This window comes from Pterocles gutturalis, unplaced genomic scaffold (assembly GCF_000699245.1).
Source record: "Pterocles gutturalis isolate BGI_N339 unplaced genomic scaffold, ASM69924v1 scaffold23422, whole genome shotgun sequence".
Taxonomy (NCBI): Eukaryota; Metazoa; Chordata; class Aves; order Pterocliformes; family Pteroclidae; genus Pterocles; species Pterocles gutturalis.
Window position 1 is genome coordinate 66,607 of NW_010108556.1, and position 26,350 is coordinate 92,956.

General features: G+C 46.3%; 1 protein-coding gene across 1 annotated transcript in view; it reads left to right on the forward strand.

The window, feature by feature from the left end:
* The window catches only part of LOC104461197 (cadherin-4-like), a gene marked incomplete at its 5' end in the record, with an annotated part of 86,319 nt that overhangs the window by 59,769 nt on the left and 200 nt on the right, over positions 1-26,350 (forward strand). The window contains 8 exon segments of the mRNA XM_010072682.1: positions 7,018-7,203; positions 12,438-12,691; positions 13,787-13,929; positions 17,525-17,758; positions 18,797-19,030; positions 22,562-22,701; positions 24,579-24,743; positions 26,312-26,349. Coding sequence (XP_010070984.1) covers positions 7,018-7,203; positions 12,438-12,691; positions 13,787-13,929; positions 17,525-17,758; positions 18,797-19,030; positions 22,562-22,701; positions 24,579-24,743; positions 26,312-26,349 — 1,394 coding nt within the window.

Sequence of the window (26,350 nt, forward strand, 5' to 3'; positions counted from 1 at the left end):
GCACCCCCGGCGCGCGGTTCCCTGCCAGCATTCCCGCTGGAGCTCAGCGGGGATCGCAGGGCTGCACGGCAATGCACTGGGGAGATCCGTAGACTAATCCAGGCTGACCTCATGGATTTATCGTGTAGCACATGAATTAATGATGTTCTCAGCATCCTGCCCCAACCTGGGCAGCGGAGGGCAGGGCACAGCACCAGGGTCGGTTCTGCAGCTGCCTCGGGAGACATGGGGAAGTCACTCAGCCTTTAGTTCTGCGGCTGCAGGGAAGCATAGGGCTGTCAACCAGTGTAAAGCAATGATGTAGCTGTGCAAAAGTATTTTATTATATAAATGTATGTATATAAATTCTTTTTTCTTAAGAATGAGGCTTTGTAGGCAGTTCCAGCTGCTTTTAAATCTATGCCTCTGTTTAAAGATAGCGTTACTAATTACACCCGACAATCAAATCGTCTGCAGAAAGGTATCAGCTACCTTTTCCTGCTGTTCATTCTGTAGGCAAGAAATAAAGGTATGTTAGACAAGAGAGCAAATGAAATGTTCAAAGGATTCTTGTCTAAAACTGGAAAATAAAAGGCTGTGCTATCGGATCAGAATTTTAACATATACTGCTTCCACTGGCTCCCAAGATAAAATCTTTTATTGTTGAGTATAACCGTTGTTAAAGGTCACTGTTCCAAAGGCTACATCATTTAGACGAGATGAGATCCCATTTTGGATAAATTCACAATTTTTCTTCCTAACAAGGAGATAGTATCAGGATTTGAATGTACAAGAGTGCCGGGTTACAGATTAAAGGCTTTTGTGCTCTGGAAACCATACTATGCCAGATTTCACGAGTTTCAGTGAGACGTGCAAGTCCCCAAAGTCAAGTAGGTTGATTAAAGTGGTTCTGTATAGCCTTTGAAATACAGATAAAGTACAACTTTCTACACGGGGTTAATGTAGAAATTTTTTTCCTTGACAAGGCTATATGCCTTTCCAAGGACATAATTTTAATCTCTTTCTAAACCTTTCATATGAATGTTGTAAAAAAGCTCCTTTGTGTTGTAGTGCATTTTTATAAAATATCTAAATTTCTTTGCAAACTTCGAACCTCATTTCGTAAGATGTATTTATCTGGAAATGGTGATCTTGCAGCAGAGCAGTGTCTTGTGTCATCATTTCTGTGGCATCTTTTCATACTGTCGCGAGAATGTAACATCTGATAATGAAACAAAATTAGTGCTCATTGTCAGACATGCAAACTTTTTTTTTTTTTAATATCCTTTTACTATTGCATGCTCCTGTCTCTGAACTCCTGGCAAGTACTCTTAAGAGAGTCTTTGAACCAAGGTGAAACCTGCACGTTCCTTCCTCACACCCGAGACTCCGAAATTAGAGGGTTTTCTTCTGCTGCTTCTGAAAGAAAGGGTATTGCTTTCTTTTCTTCTGTTCTGCTTTGTCTTCATATTCAAATCTTGTAATTTAATCCAAAACTAGTCGTAACTTGAGGTTCTGAAAAAAATACCAGCCATAAAGGCAAAGTGTAAAGCCGATGGCTGCCGTCAGCCGCAGGAACACGATGGATGTTGTCTACACCCCATCATGAGATCAGCTACACAAGTGTAAAAAGTTTAGGGCTCGCTTTTGTTTTTCAAACCCATCCAGCAGAAGTTGAAACCAGCACGTTGAGACCATGCTGAACATCGCTCGTTGTAGAAACTCCCAGTAAACCAGCGGGCGGTCTGGCTGCACCACGCCGTGCCTAGAGCTGTGGAAGCGCCTTTGCAGGCAGATGAGGCATTTTTGTAGCACAAACTGCCAAAGAGCAAGGCAGAACTTCCAAAGCACCCTTTAAAAGTTGGTGAGCTAATTGTCATACTCTTCCCTCTGCTCGACTGAGCAAGACTGACTCCTGCCCAGCTGCGCCGAGCCGGTGCCGGCTGCCCGAGCGGTTCGTTTCTGAATGAGCACCGTGACAGCTGGGGCTCATACAGCGGAGCGGGACTGCGAGCTGGCAGGAGTGCATGGGGCTTGATAGAGAACGTTTGGGGAAGCATTTGCCACATGGCATGTAACTAGTCTGAAGTATGATATGAGTACGCGGATGGGCTGTGGAGTAGATCCAAGCGAACGCAAAGTTGAAGCAGGGACACGGCTTTGGGCATGAGCCTGAAAAACCAACAGCAAAGAGGTGAACGGAGGGGTTGTGGGATGGTGCGGTGAAGAGCAGGAGTACTGTGGGCTGCCTCGGAAAAAAGTGAGGACATGGATAGAGAGTGATCATCATCATTTGAGAACATACCAACGTGGGGAGCTATTTAATAAAGCGTGATTAAGAAATGAGCATCTCAAAATCTGATTTGCACACAAAATGGGGCTGACTTTATGGAGATTTTGTGGGGAGTTGAGTGAGGTTTCCAGTTGATATTACAGAGATTTTGTGGGGAGTCGCGTGAGGTTGTGGTCTCTGCTGCACGACAGCGGTGGAGCGAGAGCCGGGAGGTCACAGTTTGCCCGTCACAGCGGCTGATAGCCAACTCTGACCCGTACGGTGTAGAGGGGGCAGGATAATTTGCAGACCTGGTACAGTCATCTGTACAGCAAATGATATTGGAAATTAAAGGTCAGAGAATTGATAGTAAGGCTTAAGAAAACAGCAATTAGGCTGCTAGGAAGAAAAGCTAAATTACCAGTAGTAGCAGTAGGGGAGGGGGGGAAGAGGATTATTGATCTAAATATCAAGTTGGCAGATACACAGAGTACGATATAGAGGTTTTTTTACACCTCTGGGCTTATTCAACGCCCACAATAAAAAATGCAGGCCTGGAAAGATGGAATAAGAAGCAATCAATTAGGATGGCATTTGCTTGTTTCCGCGCTGCAGCTGGACAGGCACATCACAATTCATGATTTATTAGGAGATTTTTTTTGTCCTTTTTTTTTTTCCATTTTACAGAGATTGCTGCAACCAGACTGTGGTTATGTATTAATTTGCCTGCCATTCGAGCGTCTTTGTTAAATATGATGCGGAAAAGGTAAACAGCTGGCTCACATGCCAGCACTTGGTTGGGAGCATGCCCCTAGGCGTGGAGGAGCTGTGGGTGCTGGGTTCCTGCTCCCAGGGTTTGGGTGGGCAGATGCAGCCCTCCGTGCGTTGGGTTCCCGGGCTGCACGTCGCATCGTACCCAGAGCTTGCTGCATAACCGACTGGCCCAGCAGCAGAAAGCGGTGAGAGACAGGATGCCCCACACCATGTCCACACGTGTGCTTGCTCTCATTTTGGTTTCTCTCAACGCAGAGGACCTAGATGGGAGATGCAGCGCTTTGCAGCAGTCGTGGCCATCAGGGGAAGGGCTCAGAGTTTAATAAGGGGACTGAGATGCCCTTTTTCTTCTGCATTAATCCATAGCTATAGGTCATAAAAACCTATTTCTCCAGACAATTCAACCTTCATCAGTTACCTCTGCCTGTAACAAATGTTGCGTCGTCATTAGCAAATCTTGGAGACAACACAGAAGTCTTTCCTGCAGACATTCATGTGAACAAGTCTTTACTTTCACAGCTTTCTAGCAAAAACAGATAGAAAAAAAAAAGTAAGACCGTTGGAAAAAAGGAACTCCCTTTGAAGGAAGCCTGAGTAATTATCTTTGTATTCATCCATCTCAATTCCACGCCTCCCTAGGAGTGGCTGCAGTGAGCTAATTGGTTTTACTCTGCCGTGCGTGGCTTCACCGCCCAGGCTCCAGATTTATTGCACAAAGTCAAGTCATTGTGTGAATTCATCATTTGCCCCCCCATCAATCCCTTTCTCATCCTGAGTGATATTTGTCTGCGTGTTTATATGCTGCCAGGTACCGAGTGAGATGAAAGACAGACTCTGGGATTAAGCAGTTTTACTATGATCTGATGCAACCTGAAAATCAGAATGAGTTCTTGCCTTTTCAGCAAGACATGACTTCAGACAGGCCAGCTCCAGAGGAGTGAGAGGAGGACTTTTGCCAGAACGGGCTTTTATGGGGGGGAGGAAAAAAGACCCTATAGAATTTAAGGATTTAAGAACGTGCCATGTTCAGAACAAATCCTTACCTCCGAAGGAAAGCGGAGTGTGTAACAATCAGCCATAGAAATCCTTGTGAATGGTCTTCAAAAAAGCACTCTGGAAATTAAGGACTTCAGATGCAACAATTGAAAGTGAAGCTAAATGAATTACAGGGGAATATGAGTAAATGCTACAAGTGTAGGTCAAGCACTGCTTTGTCAATCTTGTGTTTGCTCCAGCAGCTCCTCCATTACCCATTGTTTTACCTTGTTTGAATAGATACACTTCTCTTTATCTGAAAATCAATCGTAATTTTATGAAAGAAAACTTACAGCACGGGGAATGCTGGAAAGCAGCACAGTGAAAGATGGCTTTGTTCATTATCCTAAATTACTCCAGGGTGGGGAGGGAATGACTTGAAAGAAGTGTGGGTAGCTTTCAGCTGCCATCCTTGCTTTAGCAGATGTAATTTAATGTCATTACTTAATTCTATTAAAGGTAAAGACGATTGTGGACAATACACGTTACAGCATTTACTTATAACAACGGTAGTGGGGGAGTGTTGGGAGGAGAAACAGGCTGCGGTTTGGATTCCCAGTAGCTGCTGGTTGGTAGCTGGTGAAAATTGTTCTTCACGGTGCATCTCTCCAAGATTTGCTTCTCAATCTGAATAAATGGCTTTGGATGGCTCCTTTGATTCCGGTAAAGGTACTCTGTTCTCATCAGAAAAATATTTGGCTTCATAAGCCTAATAGACAATATCCACCCTTAATGCTGCATAGGACTGATCATTCCTGATCTGTACCCAATATGTATCGCCAACGACTGGATGAACTCCTGGATTGCTCAGTATGCGCAGAGCATTGTGATTTTTACACTAATGGAAAAGCTTTATAGACTGTTACGATCTTCTTCTCAGATGCGCTTGTGTATTTATAATTTTTAATATACCTCATATTTTTTAAAATATGTCTTGTAGTAAACTTTATTGCTGTGGACCGAAAAAGAATGTTGTGATGGCTTTTGTGGACGTCTTGTAGTAAACTTTGTTGCTGTGGACTGAAAAAGAATGTTGTGATGGCTTTTGTGGAAGCTGCTGTAAAATCTGTTGGTGATTGTGTGGGATTTGTCCATGTAACCCAAACTCATTGGCAGCACCTGTGCTGTGATCTACTGAAGGTACTCAGCAGCCTGTAGGACTGGCCCTCTTAAATGTCTGAAATGCAACTGATGGCTGGCTCGATGGCTTAATTCTGTTCGGTTCTGCAAGGTGTAAGCCTGGTAGTAACCAAGAAAAAACTGTGATCCTAGGTCAAAGATTTGAGATGGTTGCACAAACTGCTCAACTCCTTTGAAATTATGATACCTTGACGTTAGCGGTGCAGCCACCTCCTGAAAGAGACGGGGGGCTCATCAACGTGTCATTGCTGGCGTGTCGTACAACATTAATTTAATGTAATGGGTGATAACTAGTGTGGATTTAGTATGAGACGATCCTCCTTAACTAATCTCCTTGAGTTCTTTTGAGCAGCCTTCAGACAAGGTTGATAATAGGAGTGTACATACGACATAATCTAATGGGTTTTTCAAGAGGCTTTTGAAAAATTTCCATATGATATTTCCCCTGCTTAAGCTGTGTGCCCCCGAGATTCCAAATTGGGCGAAAGAATGGGTAAAAAATGAGTGAAATCACGGGAAATAAAGAGAAAAGAAGAGCTGTAGTGTGTACTGAAACTAGAATTATCCAGCAGCTTCCCACTGTTCTTCCCCAGCACTCAGCATGGCTGGAGAGAGATGCCATCTGCATTCACTAATGAAAACTTGTTTAGGACAGGTGCATAATGGAAAAGAGGGCAAAATGCCATTCAGGATACCACTAAAGGGCAAATTTAAATTTACCTTAACATAAGGCAGATTGAATATTTTTGCTGTTGGTGGTGGAATCATATATACTCAATATAAGAGCACATAACTCCAGTGGATGGGTCTGGGTTAGGAGTGGAAAGGGACTCTTGTGCTAACAAAGGAATGATTTATGATCATTTACATAACCTGGCATTTGTGCACACCAAAGGCCGGATTTTCAGAAGTGCTCTTGCTCCTGCAGTTTGGGGCCAGCATTGCAGTTGCAGACTCCGAGCCAGCCGCTCCCGTCGGTTCCCCAGTGTTTAATTTGCCATATGTCAATCAGAGCGTTGATTTGCAAGTGCTGCTAATAGGCGATGCTGAGAGATGAGGACAGTTGAAAATTTGGGAATGGGTCTTACTGGCAGCTTTTTGAGCCCCAAACACTGGAAGTATTCGCAGGCCAGGATCCCTGATCAGCCGTATGATGAATCAAGGACTGGAAAGCAGAAGAGAATGCGGCTAATGCGTCAGGATGTGCCTGAACTGGACATGCTCCATGAAAATCAGTGCTAAATGAGAGAATTAAGCACCGGGAAAGGCTGTGGCAAAATCACAAAAACGCTTTGTATAACGAGACAAAATCAAATCGAGGGCAAGAAAGAAAGAAAATGAAGTAAAATCACTGAAGAAGCAATAAAATGTCATCACTGAAGTCTGAGTGAGGCAAAATACCTGAGGTTAAAGGGATGTAGTCGTCCTTAAAAACCGCGCATTTTAGTCTGCCATTTTTACCTGCTGTTGACAATTAACTCTCTGATTGCTGTAACTGAACGAGATTATCAGGAACACTTTTTGTTCGTTTACTTGGAGCACTTGCTGAAATTTGGGCAGCAGCTGGGTGATAGCGGGTTTGTTCTCCTTTGTGCTGAGAGGTGAGACTAGGCTTTGAAAGGTCTGGAAAAATATTCAAAGAAAAAATAGGAAAAACAGAAAGTGAGAAAGAGACATGTCGCTCATACTGTACAACCCTGTGGTCCTCCTCATGGGGCTGACTGCCCAGTCACTGTGCTGGGGTAGGGGAGAGGGGAGGTAGCCGTGAGGACTGACAGAAAGCTCCCACAATGACCACTCCTGTCTTTTATTTGCAGTATTCTGGAGAAGTTCCTGAGAACAGAGTGGAGGTCGTGGTGGCAAACCTGACGGTGATGGACCGGGACCAGCCCCGCTCCCCCAACTGGAATGCCATCTACCGCATCATCAGCGGAGACCCCTCGGGCCATTTCACCATCCGGACAGACCCCGTCACCAACGAGGGCATGGTGACCGTCGTGAAGGTAAGGGGGATGCCAAAGCACATCTGTGTTTCTCACCTTGGCAGCTAGCTAAGGCCACAAGGACTGCGAGGACCCTGCAGTTATTTCGTGCCTTCTCTGCCTGGAAATACGAGTGCTCGAATCTCTTGTTTCCTGTCTCTCTCTGTGCAGATGCCCTGAATGCTCTTACTTCAAGCGTGTGCCGCTGGCTCTGGGTTTCCCAGCTCAGCCCAGCCCACTGTAAGCTCCGATAAACTCTCAAATGCTGAAGGCAGCTCCCAGCAACGGCGCCTGACCTCTGCAGCCCACTCCTCCTTGGCTTTTTGAGTGCTGCAGGAGAGAACGGTGCCTGGGCTGGGTTGGGGCAGAGGCTGCCCTTCCTCCTTTCTGAGCCAGAAAACTCCCTGCTGGCTGTGAATCAGGGGATCAGGCAAGTGGCCCTCTGTGAAAGCAGGGAGTGCCGGAGGGATTTCAGGAGCAGTGAATTTCCTGGTCACAGAAAGAAAGAAGTTTTTCCTCTGATTGAATTGTTTGTCAGAAAAAAGTTGGAGAAATTTTCCAAGTATCAAGCAGTAAACACACAGTGTGGGCCAGAACCTCAGCTCCCAATAGTTCCATTCAGAGGAAAGCCCCTCCCCAGGTTAGATCAGCAGAGGATCTTGTCCAAAGACTCTAAGACTGTAAATGTCCACCATCCTTCCTTTCCTCCGTCCATTGCCTTCAGCGTTAGGAGAGCTGGAACCCTCAAGATGTCTACAGCAAGTATCAAATTCGGCTTCGCTCCTTGCCTCCAAAGAACATGACTTTATCTTCATTTGAGCATTCATTTCCCATTCAGTTGCTGGGGCCAGCAGCCAGGCAGTGATGCTTCTGCAGTCCTGGCACAGAGCCAGAGCATAACCAGACCCGTTCAGCATTCACGGAATCTCTTCCCAGATAAGATGCCTGTGGATGCTGCCTCTGACTACCAAAAAAGTATAGTCGTCACGAATGGGCTCCTGTGGTCTGTAGCTCACACGACACGCACCGTGCACTGCACCTGGAACGGATAATACATGCTGTGACGGACAACGGCTGCATCTTTTGAAAAGTCTGTCCTTCTCTAATAAAGTTTTAATCAACAACTTAGGATGAAACGCTAATGTTTAAAGAGCAGCATGATTTGAGAATAACTCTGTGTTGAAAAAAAAAAAAGAGCCCCGCTCCCTTGTAGCTAGTAAGTTGCCGTCATTCTTAATACTTACGGTTTGGGCATTAGGAGAGGTGACATCAGTGATAAGTTGCCGTCATTCTTAATACTTCCAGTTTGGGCATTAGGAGAGGTGACATCAGTGAAATGCCAGTGAGGTTACGCTGGTAGGAACGTGTGAGCTTGCGAGCTTGTCCTGTGCTCTGACCCTTAGGCTATGTGTGTGTGTCTGCAAATGCCACTTTGCAGAAACTTGAAGAGAGACATCATCTTACCTGCTAGATGGTATTTCAGCAGGGTCCTTTTATTTGTCACTATTGCTCAGGAATGACGGGTGACAGCCTTATCTGGTGCAACGTTAGAAAATCCCTTCATGCTTAGCAGTAGTTCTAAACACATGTGTATGGATGCATGTATGTATGTAAATATACACATATCCAAATATATATTTCTCTGCATAAATAGAAAACATTCAACAACCTAAAATGCGACAATTTAACTTCCGTTGACATCAGCAGCTACTCTGAAATCACAGTGCCAATGTTTTCACTACAAGCAGGGGCGGATCCCTTATTCTTAACCCAGTGAAGTGTCGTGAGTGTAGTTTAAAGACACATCAAAGTGAACAACAGGGGATTTACATGATCGTCACTGCAGCACAAGGACTTTTGCATAATAAACCATCCTTTATTCAGAACTTGCAGTCAGAAAGCAGGGCAGATTTGTTAAGATGCCACTGATGCTGCTGTTGACTTGCCACTGCTGGGTAGCCCACAGTGACCACAATGCAAAGAACCCCATGAAAATCCTCTTGTCAAGCTGAGCAAAAAGCTTGAAATTGCATTGAATGTCTTCAGTGTATAACCCCACCTGATCCTCCTGGGCACCCAGAGTTTCTTACCCTTATCAAGCCAGGAGGCTTTTCTCAGCAAGGAGAATGAGTGAAATTGCTTGTGATTAAATTTTCATGGTGAAGAAGAGAAGACTCTTAGGATTCCACCTTCTTCTTTGAAATATTTTGTTCTCTGTTAATAAGTGAATATGCTTAAAGGTTGGGGGAATGTATGCACGTCAAAGTGGGTGGCCGGTTCTTCGTGGTGTGGAAGCAATCTCTTGCTGGTTTGATCGCTGAGGCAGGTTGAAAACACAGATAAAAAATTAATTCAAGTAATGAAGCTTTTATTTACAGACCCTAGATGGCTAGATTTTCATGTGGCTCTTTGAAGCTACTTATATGTAACTCCCCAGTGCTGCAAGCAAAGGGGTTTGCCTCTGGGCTACGATAGTCCCAGAAACGTCAGAGAGAAGGGCATTCTGTGAAGGTTCTCACCCCTCCACCAGCAGTTCGGGGCCCAGAAATGCTTCCAAGCTAAGAAGCCCTTTGGAGTTCAGGTGATGCTCGTGGGGGGCATTTTGCAGCTGCTCTCGGCAAAACCCCGTCTGCAGCTCCAGCCCAGTTGCCACAAGTGTAACATTTCCTTTTTATGTCCAGGGCTTTCCAAATCATTTCCATAACTGTGCAAGCACCTAATCTTCAAAGACAGCCTTGATCAAGGGGAGAGAGAAACTTCCCACTCAGATGAGACACCGCAGAGTCTGGAGACAATCTCCAAGAGCAGCGGTGGCTGCCCTGTGGCTGCTGGCTGAGTAAAATGTTATTATAAACTCTGCGTGGATCAGAGCTGTGAATTTATAATGGAGATGCTTCCGAAGCGTCTGTTATTATTTGCCTCAACAATAACATAAGGCAAATTTGTTCTCTTCAGTTAAAAGTACCTTGAGAAAAGGAGGACACGTGGCAAGCCCTCAGCTTCGCTGCTGCATCCCGGTCGGAGCGGTTAGTGAAGGAGAAGGATGTGCGACATCTCCTGGGGGATGTTTCGGAGCCATTTGTGACAAATCAAACACTGAACATCCACCCAGGGTATCTGCAAAGGTGGTATTTTTAAATTTCATGTCACGTGCTTCTTGGACCTGAAATTACAAAGTAGGTGACAATCCAGCACCACGTTGTCCCGAATGTAGCGGCTCCGTGGGCTTTTGCAGGAGCCTGCTGTCAGGCTGAGCGATATGCAGCGTTTTCAGGGAGGTGCGTGGAGATGGAAGAGGTTAACGTGGTGTGAAGGAGATGGTGTGCTCTGTGCACTGCTGTCCTCAGGAGGAGGCAGTTTTAGGGAGCAGAAGTATGAACTCATGTGGTAGAAATTGCTTATTATGGTGTGAAAGAAGTTCTGCCTCGGACTGGGCTGTGTGTGGCTGCAAGGGACTCCAGTCCCACTGGGGACAATAGCACAAATAGGCATGGGATCTTGATTTTGCCTTTTTCTTTTTTCAACAAAATACATGAAATAGATGGGAAGTGTGTTCCTGGGTGATCCCAGTCCAGCCTCACTCCCCGTGCTGCTTTTCCACCGCGCTGGTTTTGTTGCTCCCAGAAGAGAAGGACAGAAGCTGAGTGAGCAGCTCTACATCTAGGGAGCGGAAAAAAACCTTCCCTTGCATCAGGCCACATCTGAGCAGATATGTGTGTGGTCAGTGTGTCCCGTGCATCGTTAGGCAGGGAGCCAAGTGATTTCCTGCATCAGTCCCCCCAGAGCTGGTCAAATTGCACCTCCCAGCTCCGTCTGAGCCCCTGGGGAGGGAGGTGCAGACTGGCTGTAGGCAAGGTTAGCAAACAGGTCAGCACCAAAAAAAAAAAAAAAAAAAAAAAAAAAAAAAAAGAAGGCTGGAGGAATATAAATTAGAGGAGTGTGAAAGAAATTGAGGAAATGCGTAAGTCAAATTTTTCAAGGCCTTGAATATTGTTTTAATGGGAACTTTTACCGTACAACTTCTTTGAATGCCGTACGAGTCCGTGAGTCAGTGCTGGTGGGTGTACTGGGAATCTTTATGCCTCCTTTTATTTATTAAATGTTGGCCCTGCCTGTCAGGAAGTCATTTAGCAATAGGAACATTTGCACTTCAATCGGATCGAGATTCCACTGTTTTACCTTTTGCCCCTGAAATTTGTTTCTCTCGTGTAGCCTCCTCTGGTTTGGTTTCTCTCCCGACAATACTGGCTTTGAAACAGAACAGGGGAGGCAGATCTGGCTGGTGTAAATCAGCACAGCTCCACTGAAGTCAGCGTAACCACAGCATTTTACACCACCAGAGTCGCTTTGCAGACTCAGCACTGGAGAAGAAGGTGTTTGGGAGAACGGTTACGCCGCTAAAATTCATAAATTATGGCAAAGCATTTTTTAACAAGCAGAGGTGTGATCCCGCGTAACTCAAGCCTCCCTGGCAGATGATTAGCCACTGCCCTCATAATAATTAGTGGGATGGTTTAGAAATTGTTCTTACACTGCGGTTCAGTTAGGTGTGCCAGCAAAAGCTTTTCGCTCCTGCCGGCTCCCAAGACACAGAGTTGTTTGTGCGTGTTGAGAAGAGATCTGCGGCCACCCAGCAGCATGGTGCATCAGAGGGAGCGTGCAGGAACCTCCCGAGGTCGTGCGGCATCTTGCAAGAGGACGAGAGGTCCCGCTGGGGGGACTGCCCGATTTGCAGGACCAGGCGTTGCTCCTTGCAGCTCCACCTTTGCTTTTAAACTTATTTAAGAGGAAAAACGAAGAGTACTTCAGGCTGGTGAGTCCGCATAGACTGTCCTACTTAGTGAAGAGCTTCAAATGCCAATAGCCCCGTTTAGTACCTGCCCCGTCCCTCCTGACGGGCTCCGGCCAGTGCGTTTGGAGCAGCGCTTGGTGGGTCTGTTCGTTCAACGCTCACATAACGCAGGCAGCTTCTTTTTTGGAAACTACTTAGCACGGGAACAAAACACAGGGCAGACCCTCCCTGCTGTTTGCAATTTTTACTTTGTCGGTTTTTTTATTTATTTGACCCTCCAAATACTGTAAGGCCAGATCCTCCAGTGGATTGAAGCTGGTCTGGATTTACACCTTCAAAAGAACCGAGCTCAGAAGGAAGCAATGACTTTGATATCGTCTGCCTTCTAAAGCTTGCAGCTTTCAGCCAGAAGGTAGAATTTGTTCTCTGCTTGGCTCTATACCCGCTTGTTTGTTTGTTTTAGGCGGTCGATTACGAGATGAACAGAGCTTTCATGCTGACAGTGATGGTATCAAACCAGGCTCCCCTGGCCAGTGGCATCCAGATGTCCTTCCAGTCGACAGCAGGAGTCACCATTTCCGTCACAGATGTCAACGAAGCTCCGTATTTCCCCACGAACCACAAGTTAATCAGGCTGGAGGAAGGCGTGCCCATGGGGACAGTGCTGACAACGTTTTCAGCGGTGGATCCTGACCGCTTCATGCAGCAGGCGATAAGGTGGGAGCCGGGGCAGCCGATCTCAGCTGCAGGAGTTTGGGGAGCAGAGCAGCTGAAAGCTAATTCACAAACTAACTGATGTGATATGAGTAATGTGCTTGGCGGCTACTTGCACCCTAGTAGCAAGCTTGCACACAGGCTTGTAAAGTTGCAATCCTCCTCCCCCAGGTAAGCCAGGCTCCGAGCAGCTGGCTCCAGGAGGGCAGGCAGGTCCCACGTCACTGGCTTGCAGTGGGGCAGTTTTCAGCTTGCAATGAAAGCAGGCAATAGCAAGGGGTCCCTGCGTTGTTAGAGGTCAGGGCTGCCTTGCGCTAAGTGTTTTGCCTCTGCCTTGTCAAGGGTGCTTTGACCTATGTTGTTCAAGCACTTTATAAACACAAAAGGTTTAGAAAAAGGCAGCTTTGTTATTTCTGTTGTACAGGGGGGAAACGGAGGCACAGAAAGGCATAGGGCTAGATTTCCAAAGGGAAAATGGCATTTGGTCTTTATCTGGCTAATGCCAGTCCCACCCCAGCAGCCTTTGCCTCTAATTTAGGTGAGATCTTAGGGAGAAATTTTTTTCCCATGAAAGTGGTGAGGCAGTGGCCCAGGGTGCCCAGAGAAGCTGTGGATGCCCCGTCCCTGGAGGGGTTCAAGGCCAGGCTGGATGAGGCTTTGGGCAACCTGGGCTGGTGGGAGGTGTCCCTGCCCATGGCAGGGGGTGGAACTGGATGGGCTTTAAGGTCCCTTCCAACCCAAACCATCCTGTGATTCTAATCCGTCCCTAATTCTGGCATATGAAGGCAGTGGTCACTGGAGACCCCGTTTCTCCTCGGCTGCAGAGACCTCAGGCTATGTCCACTCCCCGCAGCAGGAAGCTGGCATGTAAGTGGCACTTAGTGGAAAGAAAAGCGTTTCAAATGAAAGAAATAGAAAAATTGAATAATTGTAGAGGTCAAAAACCAGATACTCAATTAGTGTTTTGTTTGTCAACAAAACCAGTTATCCAAAGGTCCTTTGAATCACAGGTCAGGAGTCCAGAAAAACCTTATTTCAAGCAATATTAAGGATATGTCAGTGAAAAGACTGTCGTGTATTTATTTCCTTTCTCTGTAGATACTCTAAGCTGTCAGATCCTGCAAACTGGCTGAACATTAATGCCACAAATGGTCAGATCACTACTGCTGCTGTCCTTGATCGAGAGTCAGACTACATTAAGAATAATGTCTACGAGGCCACATTCTTGGCGGCTGACAACGGTGAGCCCAGGCTTCACATTGTTCATGCTTCAATAAGACTCTAATGTGATGCATTAAGAGAAATGATGCCCTGACAGAGTTGTCAGTATAAGTTATCTTTTTCCCAGGTTTTTATGGTCAAAAATGTGAAAGTGGGACGGGAAATTGCTGGAGTAAATTAAATGTACACAGTATACGGAGAGTGTTATTAAGGGAAAGGGAGGGCAAATGGAAAATCGATTTGGGGAGTTCAGTGTAGTGGTGGAACCTGAGCTTAAAAAAATATCAAAGGGATGTGCTCTCCAAGGGCTGCCAAACACACCGGCCCTGGTAGTTGTCCCAAAGGCACTGATCAGAGCATTCAGGAAGCCTTCCATCAGGAGACCAGAAATAATTGTAGGGGATGGCAGGAGGGTATTAAAAATAAGCCCATCCATTGAAGTGCTGTGGCTTTCATGAAAGATGCCTGTCTGTCTGTCATCAGAGCTAATCTCTTTCTGTCCGCTCCCCTTTCTGAAATGTCCAGCCATCCTCAGAGCGTCTGGATGCTGGTGTAATTTACTATCAAAGCCTCTGAGGCCGGTACAGATCTTCTCGCAGAGAAGTAAGGCTTCTTAAGGCTCGCTTTTCTCTACTCATTAAAGACCACACAGTGCTTTGGGTCGAATTAGCACTGGGAACCTCAGCCGTGGCCTCACCCCAGGGCAAGTGGTCCATTGCTGCTGCCCTGGATTTCTCTTCCTAATTCTGGTTTTTGCTGACTTTACCTAAATGTGGCCATGCTGTTATTTCGTTCATCAGTTCCTCCAACTGGAAAAGGCTCTGCAGAGGGCTCTGTAGCTTCCCAGGGCAAAGAGAGGGATTTCCTCCCCCTCTCCCACCCTCGCCTTCCCCCTGCAGGGCACTGGGCACTGACATCAAACCAGAGCCATGCTTCAGCCATGCCCTGGTAGGACTGGTATGGTCGCACAGACCCATTCTGAGCTTCTGCTCCGTGAAGGCAGCCAGGGCAGTGAAATCCAAAATAGTCTCAAGGGAATCTAGCAGCGTTCATCTGCAACAGCCCCAGGGTGGAACGGGTCAGATGAGTTGCCCGAGGCTATTCACAAAACAGTGGCAGAGCTTGAACCCATCAAACTAGTCCTCACCATCTGACCTTGCAAATCCCAGGCACTTATTGCATGATTTGGAGTTAACCCCCTTCCCTTGGTTTTGGTGGTGATGCTGCAATGCATCACCTTGTCCACATCCATCATTCAGCAGCACAGAAAGTGAGGACCTAGATGAATCTCTTTATTCTGAAAAATTAATCTATCGCTGGTATATTGCAGCCATTAAAATGCACATAAAGCAACACCTTATTTAAAATTCTCTCTAGAGTGCTTAGGAGAACAGCTAAAGTTTCATCTAGGCTAGTAGACTCTTTTCACATTTCTCCCAAGTTCCAGGTTCTTCAGCATCACGTACTCATCAAAGAAAGGCTTTGGGTTGAGGGTTTTGGTGGGGATTTTTCTTTCTTTCTCAAGGAAGCAGCAGCATCTTGTTTCCTTAAGTTCTTTTTGCTATTTTCAGTATATGATAAAGAAGCAGTTGAGCCAAATGCCCCTCAGATGTGCTCTCTTTCTCTCCCTGGGCTGCACCGCAGAGATACTCACTGTAAGAAAATCTTGGCTTGGACAGTGGCCCAGGTTCCTCAGACATTTTTGCACAGGCAGGATGGGAGTGACTCCTGCTTGCAGCTGACCATGGAAGCCGGTTGGGTTGTACCTTCCTCCGGGAGTGCTGATGGGGAGAAAGGCAGTGATGGGGAATACAGCCATTAAATGTAGATGTAGCAGTTGTCTATTCCTTTTTCTTTTTAAATACCCTCATACTGTTTCAATCTTAATTTCAAACAGTGGACCAACTTCTCCACTGGAGTCAGTGGCGCTATGGTAGTCCTCATCTCTTGAGCATAAAGTCCAAGGATCCTTTCTAGTACATCAATACCTGCTCTATCCACATCCTTGCTCTCTCAGCATAAGACAGCTGAAATTATTTTTAATGTTCCATGGTTTGTAATACTTGGACATTTAAAAAATTGTTTACTCCTAATTTCTCCTGAAGCTGCCCCAGAACTGTACTCAGGAGCGCAAAGAAACAAAAATACCAGAAACTGGACCCCAACAATACCCAACAGCCCTACAAAACTGCATTTGTGTGTGCAGCAATTGCAGGTTATTTCAGCCACATGCCAGTTAGTGCTTCTCAGGACTGTGAGCTTGCGTTCAGTCTATCTCAGAGGTTAGACCATGGGCCTTGCGTTCATCCCAGAAGATATTCTGGGTAATGTGAACACAGTGAAATCACTTTGCTTGGTCCTGAAAGTCACTTTTCATGTTCAGCCCCGGTATCCTGATGGGCTGTCTGTCTCTCCAGAAACTTTCAAGGCTGATCAAAGACATTGTTTTAGAGGGAGACCTACCCCATGCTTAGGAGATGAAAGGGTGAGATTGGTGATTGAAGAGCTTATGTAGGAACCATGAAAGGTGGTTTTTCAGGGCTCCTTCAGAGTTTTCAAGGCTCCCTTGAAAAATGGAGCAGAAATGAGAAAGGAATGTAGGAAGGAAAGCCTGTGGAAGCAGAAGCGACATTTGAAAGTCAAGTGGGGGAGTGGTTTGTGCAGCTTTATATCCAGCACTGGGAGGAAGAGGCAGGACTGAAAATACAAACTTAGAATTGCTGAAGCAATGCTGCCTGAGAAGGGAGGCGGTGAGCAGGCCAACACGGAGCTGCCAGATGTGTGTGTGGAGAGAGAAATTTAAAATAATGCGCCATTTCTGGGAAGGCTGTTCTCTCTTGCCAGGGCAGGTGCCACTTTGTGTAAGTGGTCGTTAGTCAGACAAATGTGGCTCTTCCTCAGTCAGGGGCTGGAGGACCGAGACCACTGTGCTGTGGCATCCCTGCTGGTTGGGACAAATGTAGAGAGGGTGAAGAACTGTATATTGGGACATGCTGGTGCTGCCATGGGTTGGTGGCATCACCCAGTGTGCTTGGTGATGGTGAGCTCATGCTGTAGCCTTTGAGCAAGGATCTTTGACCACTAAAGCCAGGGCAGACTGGGATGGGCTGCAGAGTTGGACTTTTTTTGAAGCAGTGTAATGCAAATCTGAAAGCTGGATAGCAAGTGCTATAGTAAATGCTCGCCAATAGATGACACTGCCTGCTTCTTTTCCCTCCAAGCCCTCTTCTTCCTCTTGTTGGCTATCCTTGTAATGGTTTTTCCTCTTCAAAACAAACACTGACAAAACTTGCACTAGCAGTTTGGCATCACCTTCTTGTATTTTTAGAGTTTGACCAAGGACATTGCTGTAGGCTACAAATCTGCAGAACTCAACCATCTTCTACAAGAGCGAAAAACAACATTAGGAGGCTTGGGGAAGTTTTATTAATACCTCTTAAAGCAAGGGACCATGAAAGTGCAGTATGGCCCTAATAAGGTCCAAGGAGGGAGGGTGAAAATCCTGGTTTATTGAAATGGGAAGGCAGAGATGGGGCTGGCCCATGGTATTGTCATACCCGACACTTCTTGAGTGATGGTCATCGGTCCGTGTTCAGCTCTGCCTCTCCCGTTCAGGTATACCCCCGGCGAGCGGCACTGGCACGCTGCAGATCTACCTGATCGACATCAACGATAATGCTCCTGAGCTCCTGCCAAAGGAGGCACAGATCTGTGAAAAGCCAAACCTGAATGTCATCAACATAACAGCCGCCGATGCTGACATCGATCCAAACGTTGGGCCCTTTGTCTTTGAGCTGCCAAGTGTGCCATCTGCGGTGAGGAAGAACTGGACCATAACACGGCTGAACGGTAAATGGGGCAGAGGACATTTGGACTCTGAGTCACTAATGAGGCCACGTGCGGTTTCAAACTTCCAAACTTTCCTACTTTTTTATCTGATTTTTATTTTTTAGAGCACATTATGGCTGACATTATAGACAAGATAGTTAATCAGAAATTATTTGTATCAGACCTGCAGCATAACTCTAACAGCCTTGGCACTTGGCTTTTTTTAATGCAGTTCATAATTATGAACAGTTATCAGTAGTGAACAGAGTATAAATCATCCATAATGGCCAAGGGGAAAAAGCTATTATCAGTCTTCCTTATGTTCCAGTGTAATTGTCATAAGCCACAATGAGGATCAATGTTCATTTCTCTGACCATAATTGCATAAAGGCAGCCTTTTAATTTACCATGGAACCAGGAGGGCTAGGTAAGTGTGAAGATTACCACTATGTGAAGGATTTTTTTATTGCAGCATGCAACCACAAATGGTCCTAATGGCTGCTGTTACTGGTAGTTTCAGCAGAGGATGGAAAATATCATGGAACCTGAGGGCTGGTTTTGGCTTCCAAGCTGGTCCCTTACACTGAGGTCTGGCAACCAGTGCTGTGGGCAATGGCTTGTGCCCTCACAGCTCGGGGCTCAGTCCCACAGCTCCTGTACCGAACTGGGAGGGAACACGAGAAGGATTACTTGGCTGAGCATGTCAATGGCTGCCCAAAAATCCCGAGGTGGGAGAGTAGGCGAGCAGAGAGCCTTCACAGTGGCCAGGGGCAGCCTAGACCCAGGGAGCATCATCCACGCTCCAGTATTTGCATTTCATCCCATTTGAAACACATACAACTAGATTTGCAAATGGCATCTAGGTAGGTTTGTGCAGCAGTGAAAACACACAGTATTTTGCAAAACACAGACTGATTATCGATCAAAATGTTAGGGCAGATGTCTGAAGCTGTCCTGCCCAGGTATGTTGTTGATAGCCCCTTCTTCAGGGCTCAGTAGAGTGCTCTAGGGGAGGAGTATGGCTGCAAGGCTCTACCGGAGTGTCCGTCGTCTCTCCAGGTGATTACGCCCAGCTTAGCTTACGAATCATGTACCTGGAAGCTGGTGTGTACGATGTGCCGATCATCGTGACGGACTCAGGAAATCCCCCGTTGTACAACACATCCGTCATCAAAGTGAAGGTGTGCCCGTGCGACGAGAACGGCGACTGCACCACCATCGGGGCGGTGGCTGCGGCGGGGCTGGGCACGGGTGCCATCATCGCCATCTTGATCTGCATCATTATTTTACTCAGTAAGTACCGCGAGGGGTGACACCGCTGGGAGACATCATGTTTCCCATCCTGTTCCCTGTTGTCCCATTTCTATAGCAGGTGTTTTTTCAAGGGCCGTGTAAGCTCCGTGCAAAGGAGAGAGCCATGAGCTTTGGCCTGGGGGGGTGGGTGGTTCATGGCATTGGACCATCCTTCCCTGCAGTGTCAGCAAAACGAGCTGGAGCACACTCTGTATGTGTTGGGCTTTTCTTTCTAAGACTTCCTGTAGCTTTACCAACATCTTTACACCTGCCAACATCTTGTAGGTCGTGAGGTTTGCTTGTAGGTAGCTGTAGTTTTCTGGTTGTTCACGGGCAAAGAAGAATGGTAGTTATTCCCATGGCTTGTAAAATGACAGCAGATTGGAGAGTCGTGGTGGATTGTGAGTGTTTTTAGAGGAAGGATCCCCAGTTTGTCGGGAGCACTGGAGGGCTGGGGGTGCATTGCAGAGAAGGGCTGGCCACCCCTTTGCTCGAGGCAAAGCTATCCCTTTTGCCCAGAACATTGGTAGACCCGGGCTTTCACAAGCATTACCAATAACCATGTGTGCACACACTTAAAAATAAAAATTATATCATTATAACTTCAAGCAGGAGTTGGCACAGTAGGAATAGATAAAAACAAGTGCTGAAATGAACAATGAGGTAAATATTCATCAAGAAACACAGGATGAAACCATGGGACTCCCATTAAAGCTAATGGGAGTTATGGTGCTAAATCGCATTTAATATTTACCCCCTGTGTGTTTCAACAGAGAGCAGACAGAGCGACGTATGCTACAAATGTCACCTAATGTGGGTATGATATGGTACATTAAGAGAACGGGTCATCTCTGGGCAAACATCCATCCTCCTGGGACAGCAGTGGGAATATATTGATGTATAATTGATTTACCATATCGGTCTGGAGAGCGAGCAAGAAAACCAGGTGTTTGTGGCTGTGCAGTCCCTGCTCCTCGTCCAGCCCATCTCAGCCGGTGGAAGCATCCCCGTGCCTGGCCACAATGCGTGATTTCTGTCCTTCATGGGATGTGGGGTCCCCGTAGCAAAATGTTCTAGGCTGTTCCCTTCAGCAAGAGCATTTGTTGCAAATACACCACAATTGCACTCCCAGAAGAGGACACGGTGTTCATCAGTCCCTCCACGTTCGGTACGTGGGGGCATGCTGGCGGGCTGCTGCCGGTGAACTAAAAGTTTGCCCTGGAAGCCACTGAGGTGATCAAACACGGGGCTTCTTTGTGCTGCTCTCATATAAATCCAGTGCTACAATATGATTTAAACAGTTGAAAATCCTATTGACTGAAATTAACTTCAGCTGAAGGACATTTGATTTAAGAGATTCCTCTTTTCATTTTCAGATATATTATCCCATTTTAAATTATGGTTTTTATTACAAAAGCTTATTTTTACATTCATTGTAATTCTAATTGACTTTTTTTTTATCTTCAAGAGCTGCAAAGCACTGTATCAGTGATGAAAAATGTAATTTGCGATGAGCAGTGTTCCAGTTACATCCTTCCAGTGTTTTGCCTCCTTTCTATCTGTTTTATATCGTGACCTCTGAACAATAGCCTGGAAAAAGGCAGATGCGGGATTTTTTGTGCTATTTGTCCATTTTTGAGGCAGCAGGTCAAAGTTTGGTGGCTTTAAAAGGAAGGAGCAGCAAGGGGACAGAGCTGAGGTTCCTCAGGTGAAGGAAATTTCTGCCTTTACCTTCACTCAAAGGTTTTTTCTTCTTCCTGCTACCCGATGTATTAGCTGCAGGAATAACACATTTAGAAGAGCAATGCAATAAAAAATTGCGAAGGGTGAAGACAATAGATTTCAAGGAAAACTACATGCAGAGTGAAAATGGGTCTAACAGCAGTAATAACACTTCCCATTCTGCAGAGGGAATAAAAGGAAGGAGAGTGTACTACATCCGCTATTAACACTTTGAAGGTCTTTTTTTTTTTTTTCAAGGTATCTGTAAAGGCGTGTAATGGCACAGTTTTTTTCCACAAGTGCATGAAAAAGTAGCATTAAAAAAAAAAAAGGAAAGAAAAAGATAAACCCTGGTAACCATTATAATATTGTCTTTGTGGGCTGGGCAGGTATCTTGTTGTGAGAGACTTGAAGAAGAAAAGGACTTCGATAGTCTGCTAAATAGCTGAGGTTTTATATTGCAGATAGGAGTTACATTTTCTTTGCTTTTCTTTTTTCTCTCTTGAATAGATCTAGGATAAGCATTAAAGAAATGCTGAACTATCTGAAAACAATTCTGTTAGCTGTCAGGCAGGGATGGCAGCCAGTTGGCACACAATGGCAGTAATGAGCTGTCCGGTCCTCTTCTGCTCACTTCACTGAATTCCTGTTGGGTATAAACATTTCGGTGCTGGGAGGAAAACCTGAGATATTCCTGACCACCAACCACCTCCCCACACAGTGGGGCTGCAGGCTGGGCTGCCCACCCGTGTCCTCAGGGTCTGGTCTCTCCTCCATCCTTGTCCTTGGTGCAATGATCCTGAGGCTCCATGAGGAGGCAAAGGGAAGGAAACCCTGCAAGGTGTGAGGTGGTGGGAAACAGCAGTTGTTCCTTCTACTTGTGCAGCTAAAAAACACAAAGAGAGTTTGGGATCTTGCGTCCTGCCTGGGTTCGCTTCTGTTAGCAGATTTGTTTTGGCACAGTCAAGGGTTGACCTGAGTGAAATGAACACATCCCCATGGCCACACATCCCCACCTCCCCTCTCCATCCAGCTCTCCCTTCTCCTGCGGATCACCACCGTCACAGCTTCATCTGTGACTTGCATGGAGAACAGCGGGGGGAGCAGACACTGGGAGGTGTAACTGCATCTGCTGCCCAGGCTCCGTGTCATTTTTGATGGCATCATTTGCAGCTACTGAGTACGAGAATGAAAACAAGCAGGTTCTTGAAGAAGACAAGGTCTGGTTGCCTTATGTTAGTGGAGACTAAATTTCCCAGAGTGACTTCCATGCAGCAAGTCACAGGGAGGACACAGCCTCTGGGACATGGGTGGCCCTTTGAAGGAGGCGGTTGTGGAGCAGGGAGCCAGCGTTCCCTTTGCTCACCTGCACCCCTTTGCTTCTCAGCACCTCTGCAGCTTTCTTCCCTCTGCCTGCATTATGTGCCCCTGAATAAAATAAAGGTGGAAATCTAATCCTGAAAATTCGGCGCTTGGATCACATATTTTCAGAAAGCTGCAGTTTTCACACTTTGTGTTTGCTTTTCCTTTGATTGTGTGTTACTTCTGATAAACATCAGTTCAATCAGCGTTGGTGATGGATCTCAAAGAAGTGTTTGTGGTGGAGGCCTGTCACAGTATTTACAGCTCTCGCTGATCTCTCCCTTATCAATTAGAGCGTGCAATAGGATAACATTTTATTCCTCTTGCTAGCAGCCAGTGAGGTTCTCCGCAGTGGAAGAGGGCAGGTGAGGTGTTGGGACATGCCACCACGCTCTGACACGCACAGTTTGGGAGGTCCCAGCTCACCCAGCTTCCTCCCCGTTACAGCCATGGTTCTGCTGTTCGTGGTGTGGATGAAACGCCGGGAGAAGGAGCGCCACACCAAGCAGCTCCTCATCGACCCCGAGGACGACGTCAGGGACAACATTCTGAAGTACGACGAAGAGGGAGGTGGAGAGGAAGACCAGGTGAGAAGAGCCCATGGGTCGTGACCAAGGAGCATCTTTGCAGTCCATACTCTCAAAAAGGCAGAAACCACGTTATTTTCACTAAAGTACTTGCAAAGGGTTGTGTTCCCCTTGTTTATGCCCAGGCAGCTTTATTGGCTTCCCCAGTGTGGCATGGACATCGGTGAGAGCATCGGTCCAGGGGGTCCAGCGTGTCACTGGGACGTCTCCCGTGCCAGCAGGACCATGCCGGAGGCCAATGTCTCATGGATTTTTCTACCCCCTAAGGAATTTCTTGGGATCAATCCATTGACACTCATGTTCAAACAGTATTTCTGTTGTTTCAGTCACTAGAATTGTGTATTTTACCATTACCTATCAGAGATCATAGTGAAGCCAGTAGCAGCTACCACCCTCCACAGATCTCAAGCCTCTTGCTTGAGCCTGGAGCTTCTGTGGGCTTTCACTCCAGTCACTTAATCATCTCTAATGTGCCTTTAGTTTCTTTTAATTTCTGGATGTGGTTTGTGAGAAATGTCTGAATAGATTTGGGGATTTTCTTTCTCACCACAGAGCTTACTGTGGCAAAGCTTTGCTTGGTGACAGAGCCCCAAGCCATGGTCTGCCCGAATGCGTCAGCTTTTCTGCCGTGGCTTCTTACAGACACCGATGCTGGTGCTGCGTGAGCAGTTCCCTGGCCGGCACTCCTGGGATGTGCTGTCCCTCTGCTGTTGATGTATTTCCTCAAAGTTTGGTCACTCATGTTTAAGTCGCTGGTTATTTTATTCCTACCTAACACAAGAAAAGAGCCCATGACACTCTCAGATATGATGTTCCTGCAAATTATGTGACTCTGCATCATATAATGGCTTTATTCTTGCTTGCTTAAATGGACTGCGTGGTTCGTGGGTCTGTACGGCTGGTGTCCGTGTGTCCTAAGGTCAGTGGTTGGGGCTGGTGCTTAAGGACCAGACAACATCAGCACGTCCTGCTCTGGAGGTCCTGGTGGCATCGAAGGGCAAGTGGGTGAGCCTGGAGAGAGCCACCGCAGGGAGCCCAGGTGGGGACTTCACCCAAAAGTTGAGAAGTTCTTATTCCACAGAAAAATCCATGCAATTTGCATTTCTTTTTTCTTGTCGCTGACAAGTTATTTATAAATATTGCTCCTGGAGATTCAATCATCCCCGTCTGAGCACAAGAATAGTTTTGCTGGTAGAACAAAGGACTGTTGTAAGCGTTCAAACTAGCTGAAGTATCTGGTTTCAGGCAACTACACTGTAGGCTTAAATATTTTAGAAAGGATTCGGTAAAAATAACAGCAAAGGAAGAGCAGCAAAACACCATTACCTACATGAATACATTTTTAATGAAATATTACCTGATTCTCATTCCTTAATAGAAACTTACTCTATTGGTCTTTTTCACAAGCAGAAAGAACATAATTACTTTGAAAGGCCTACATGCATAAATGCAATACACATTTTAATGTTTTTACTTCTGTAGAAATGTAATTGCAATAATATGTTTACCAACACTGTGTCTTTACGTTATATTATATATTTCATCAAAAAGTTATGCGTATAACTATACACGCAAACAACAGCCAGTTTTTTATCCCAAATATTTAGATGCCATGTGAAATATTCAGAAAACATTTAATATTTGATTTAACTTATGTTTTAAGATACCCTCTCAGGAGGTCAATTTTATGAGCTACTCGGAGGTGGGGTTCATCTGTAACTTAGATAGCTAGAGGTGCTACGTGCCCATGGAGAAGATTTGCCGTCGACCTTCAGCTGAAACAGGATTAGACCCCTCGACTTATTTGTACATTGGGTGAGTAGATGATCTGAAGGAAAAGCTCTTGGTTTCACTCTGTGCCTCTCCGTCTGTCACAGGATTACGATTTAAGCCAGCTCCAGCAGCCAGAGACCATGGACCACGTGCTGAACAAGACACCCGGAGTCAGGAGGGTGGATGAAAGACCTATTGGTGCTGAACCACAGTATCCTATAAGACCAGTAATCCCACATCCAGGGGATATTGGTGACTTTATTAATGAGGTATGTTCTCTAGGGTGTCCTGTGTCACATCGTAAAAGCTTGAGCAGCCAGCTAGTCAGCTATGCAGCGCTTTCCTGGCTGCACGGACCAAGCGGTGCTGTTCCTCACACAAGGAGCCTGATGCAAGCCAGGGGAACGACTGGCATGAGCAGAGGATGCAGGACTTGGCCTAATAAAAGCATCGAGCCTGTGAAAAGCCAAAGTGCAAACAAAAAGCCTAAGATTGATGGCTTGTGGATATCGCCATGCTCCTCAGCATCCGGGCAGTATAACCTGATCCCGCTCTCTCCTGGATTACTATGAATAAGGCAGTAGCTGTCATTAAAAATATTGTCTGGATGTGGACAAAGGAGTGTCATCGTGGGGGGAGACAGTGGCAGGGCAGCTGTGTGGGTTGCCAAAAGCCACAGGCTCCATTTGTGGCTCCTGGACCTGTAAATATTTCCCCAGTCTGTGGCTTCCTAGTAAGCTCTGTTTGGTCTAAAGCCTCAGTGAGTTTACAGAATGGAGGGGTTCATCTCAGATCAGAGCGGGTTTCTTCATTTTATGTTAGATTACTGTTCCTTTATCTGCTTGTACAAATACCTATCCATTTAGTATTTCTTATCTCATTTTTAGTTTTGAGTGATTGAGTGGTTACAAACCAATCAATGCATTATTTCCTCCGAGACAAAACACGCCATCCATTTCCTAAGTCAGAAGAATAAATGTTATAGCGATTTAATTCTATTATTCTATCCATTTCCTGCTGTGCTTTTTCTCATTTTCATCATTAAAATTCCTCCTTCTTTCGTTCCTGTCCATCCTTCACGCACACATTTGCACACATCCGTGCATGCGAAGACTCGGTCTTACCCACTCTCCGGCTGCTGTTCCCTGCAGTAAAACCTGCTCCATCTCCCACACCGACTCTGGGATTTCTGAAGGGGTGGATGCAGAACATTTTGCTTTATTCCATTTCACCAGGTTTTTCCTGACACCAGGCTGCAGCAAAGCAATTCCCTTTCTCCACATCCCAAGGCCATTTCCCTGGCCTGCCTACACAACATACGGGAACAGCAACGCTTCCCAATCCTCTGCCCAGGATTTCACACCCCAAGTCTCTCCTGTTTGCAGAATTTTGCTCGGAGTGATTTTTTTTTTTTCCTAAAGGAATCAAAATCATCAAAAATAAAATAATGGTTATTGGTAGGAGAGGGTGCTGTTCATTCTTCCATTGGCCAAGCTGGAAATCTTAACAGGTAACCCCAGTGAGGACACGCTGTCCAGGACTGAAGCTTTCCAGACGCAGAGCTGGATCCCTGGGAGGAACCCCGTTCCTGCTCCATCCGCCTCTTGCACAGGGGTGCTGGGAGCTGGTGGATTTGCTGCTGGGGGCAGCCAGGGGAGCTCCACCCGGGGGGAAAGCCAGGCATGGGGAAGCCCCCGGACCCTCATTTTGTCCCCATCCTCTTCCAGCTTCACTGCAGAGATCCCACCCACCCCAGACCCTTCCCCGAACACCTTTCCTCAGCACCATCACCATAAACCCCATGGCGGGTGTTAACCCCATGTGTTTGCCCCCCCAGGGCCTGCGTGCGGCAGACAACGATCCCACGGCCCCCCCC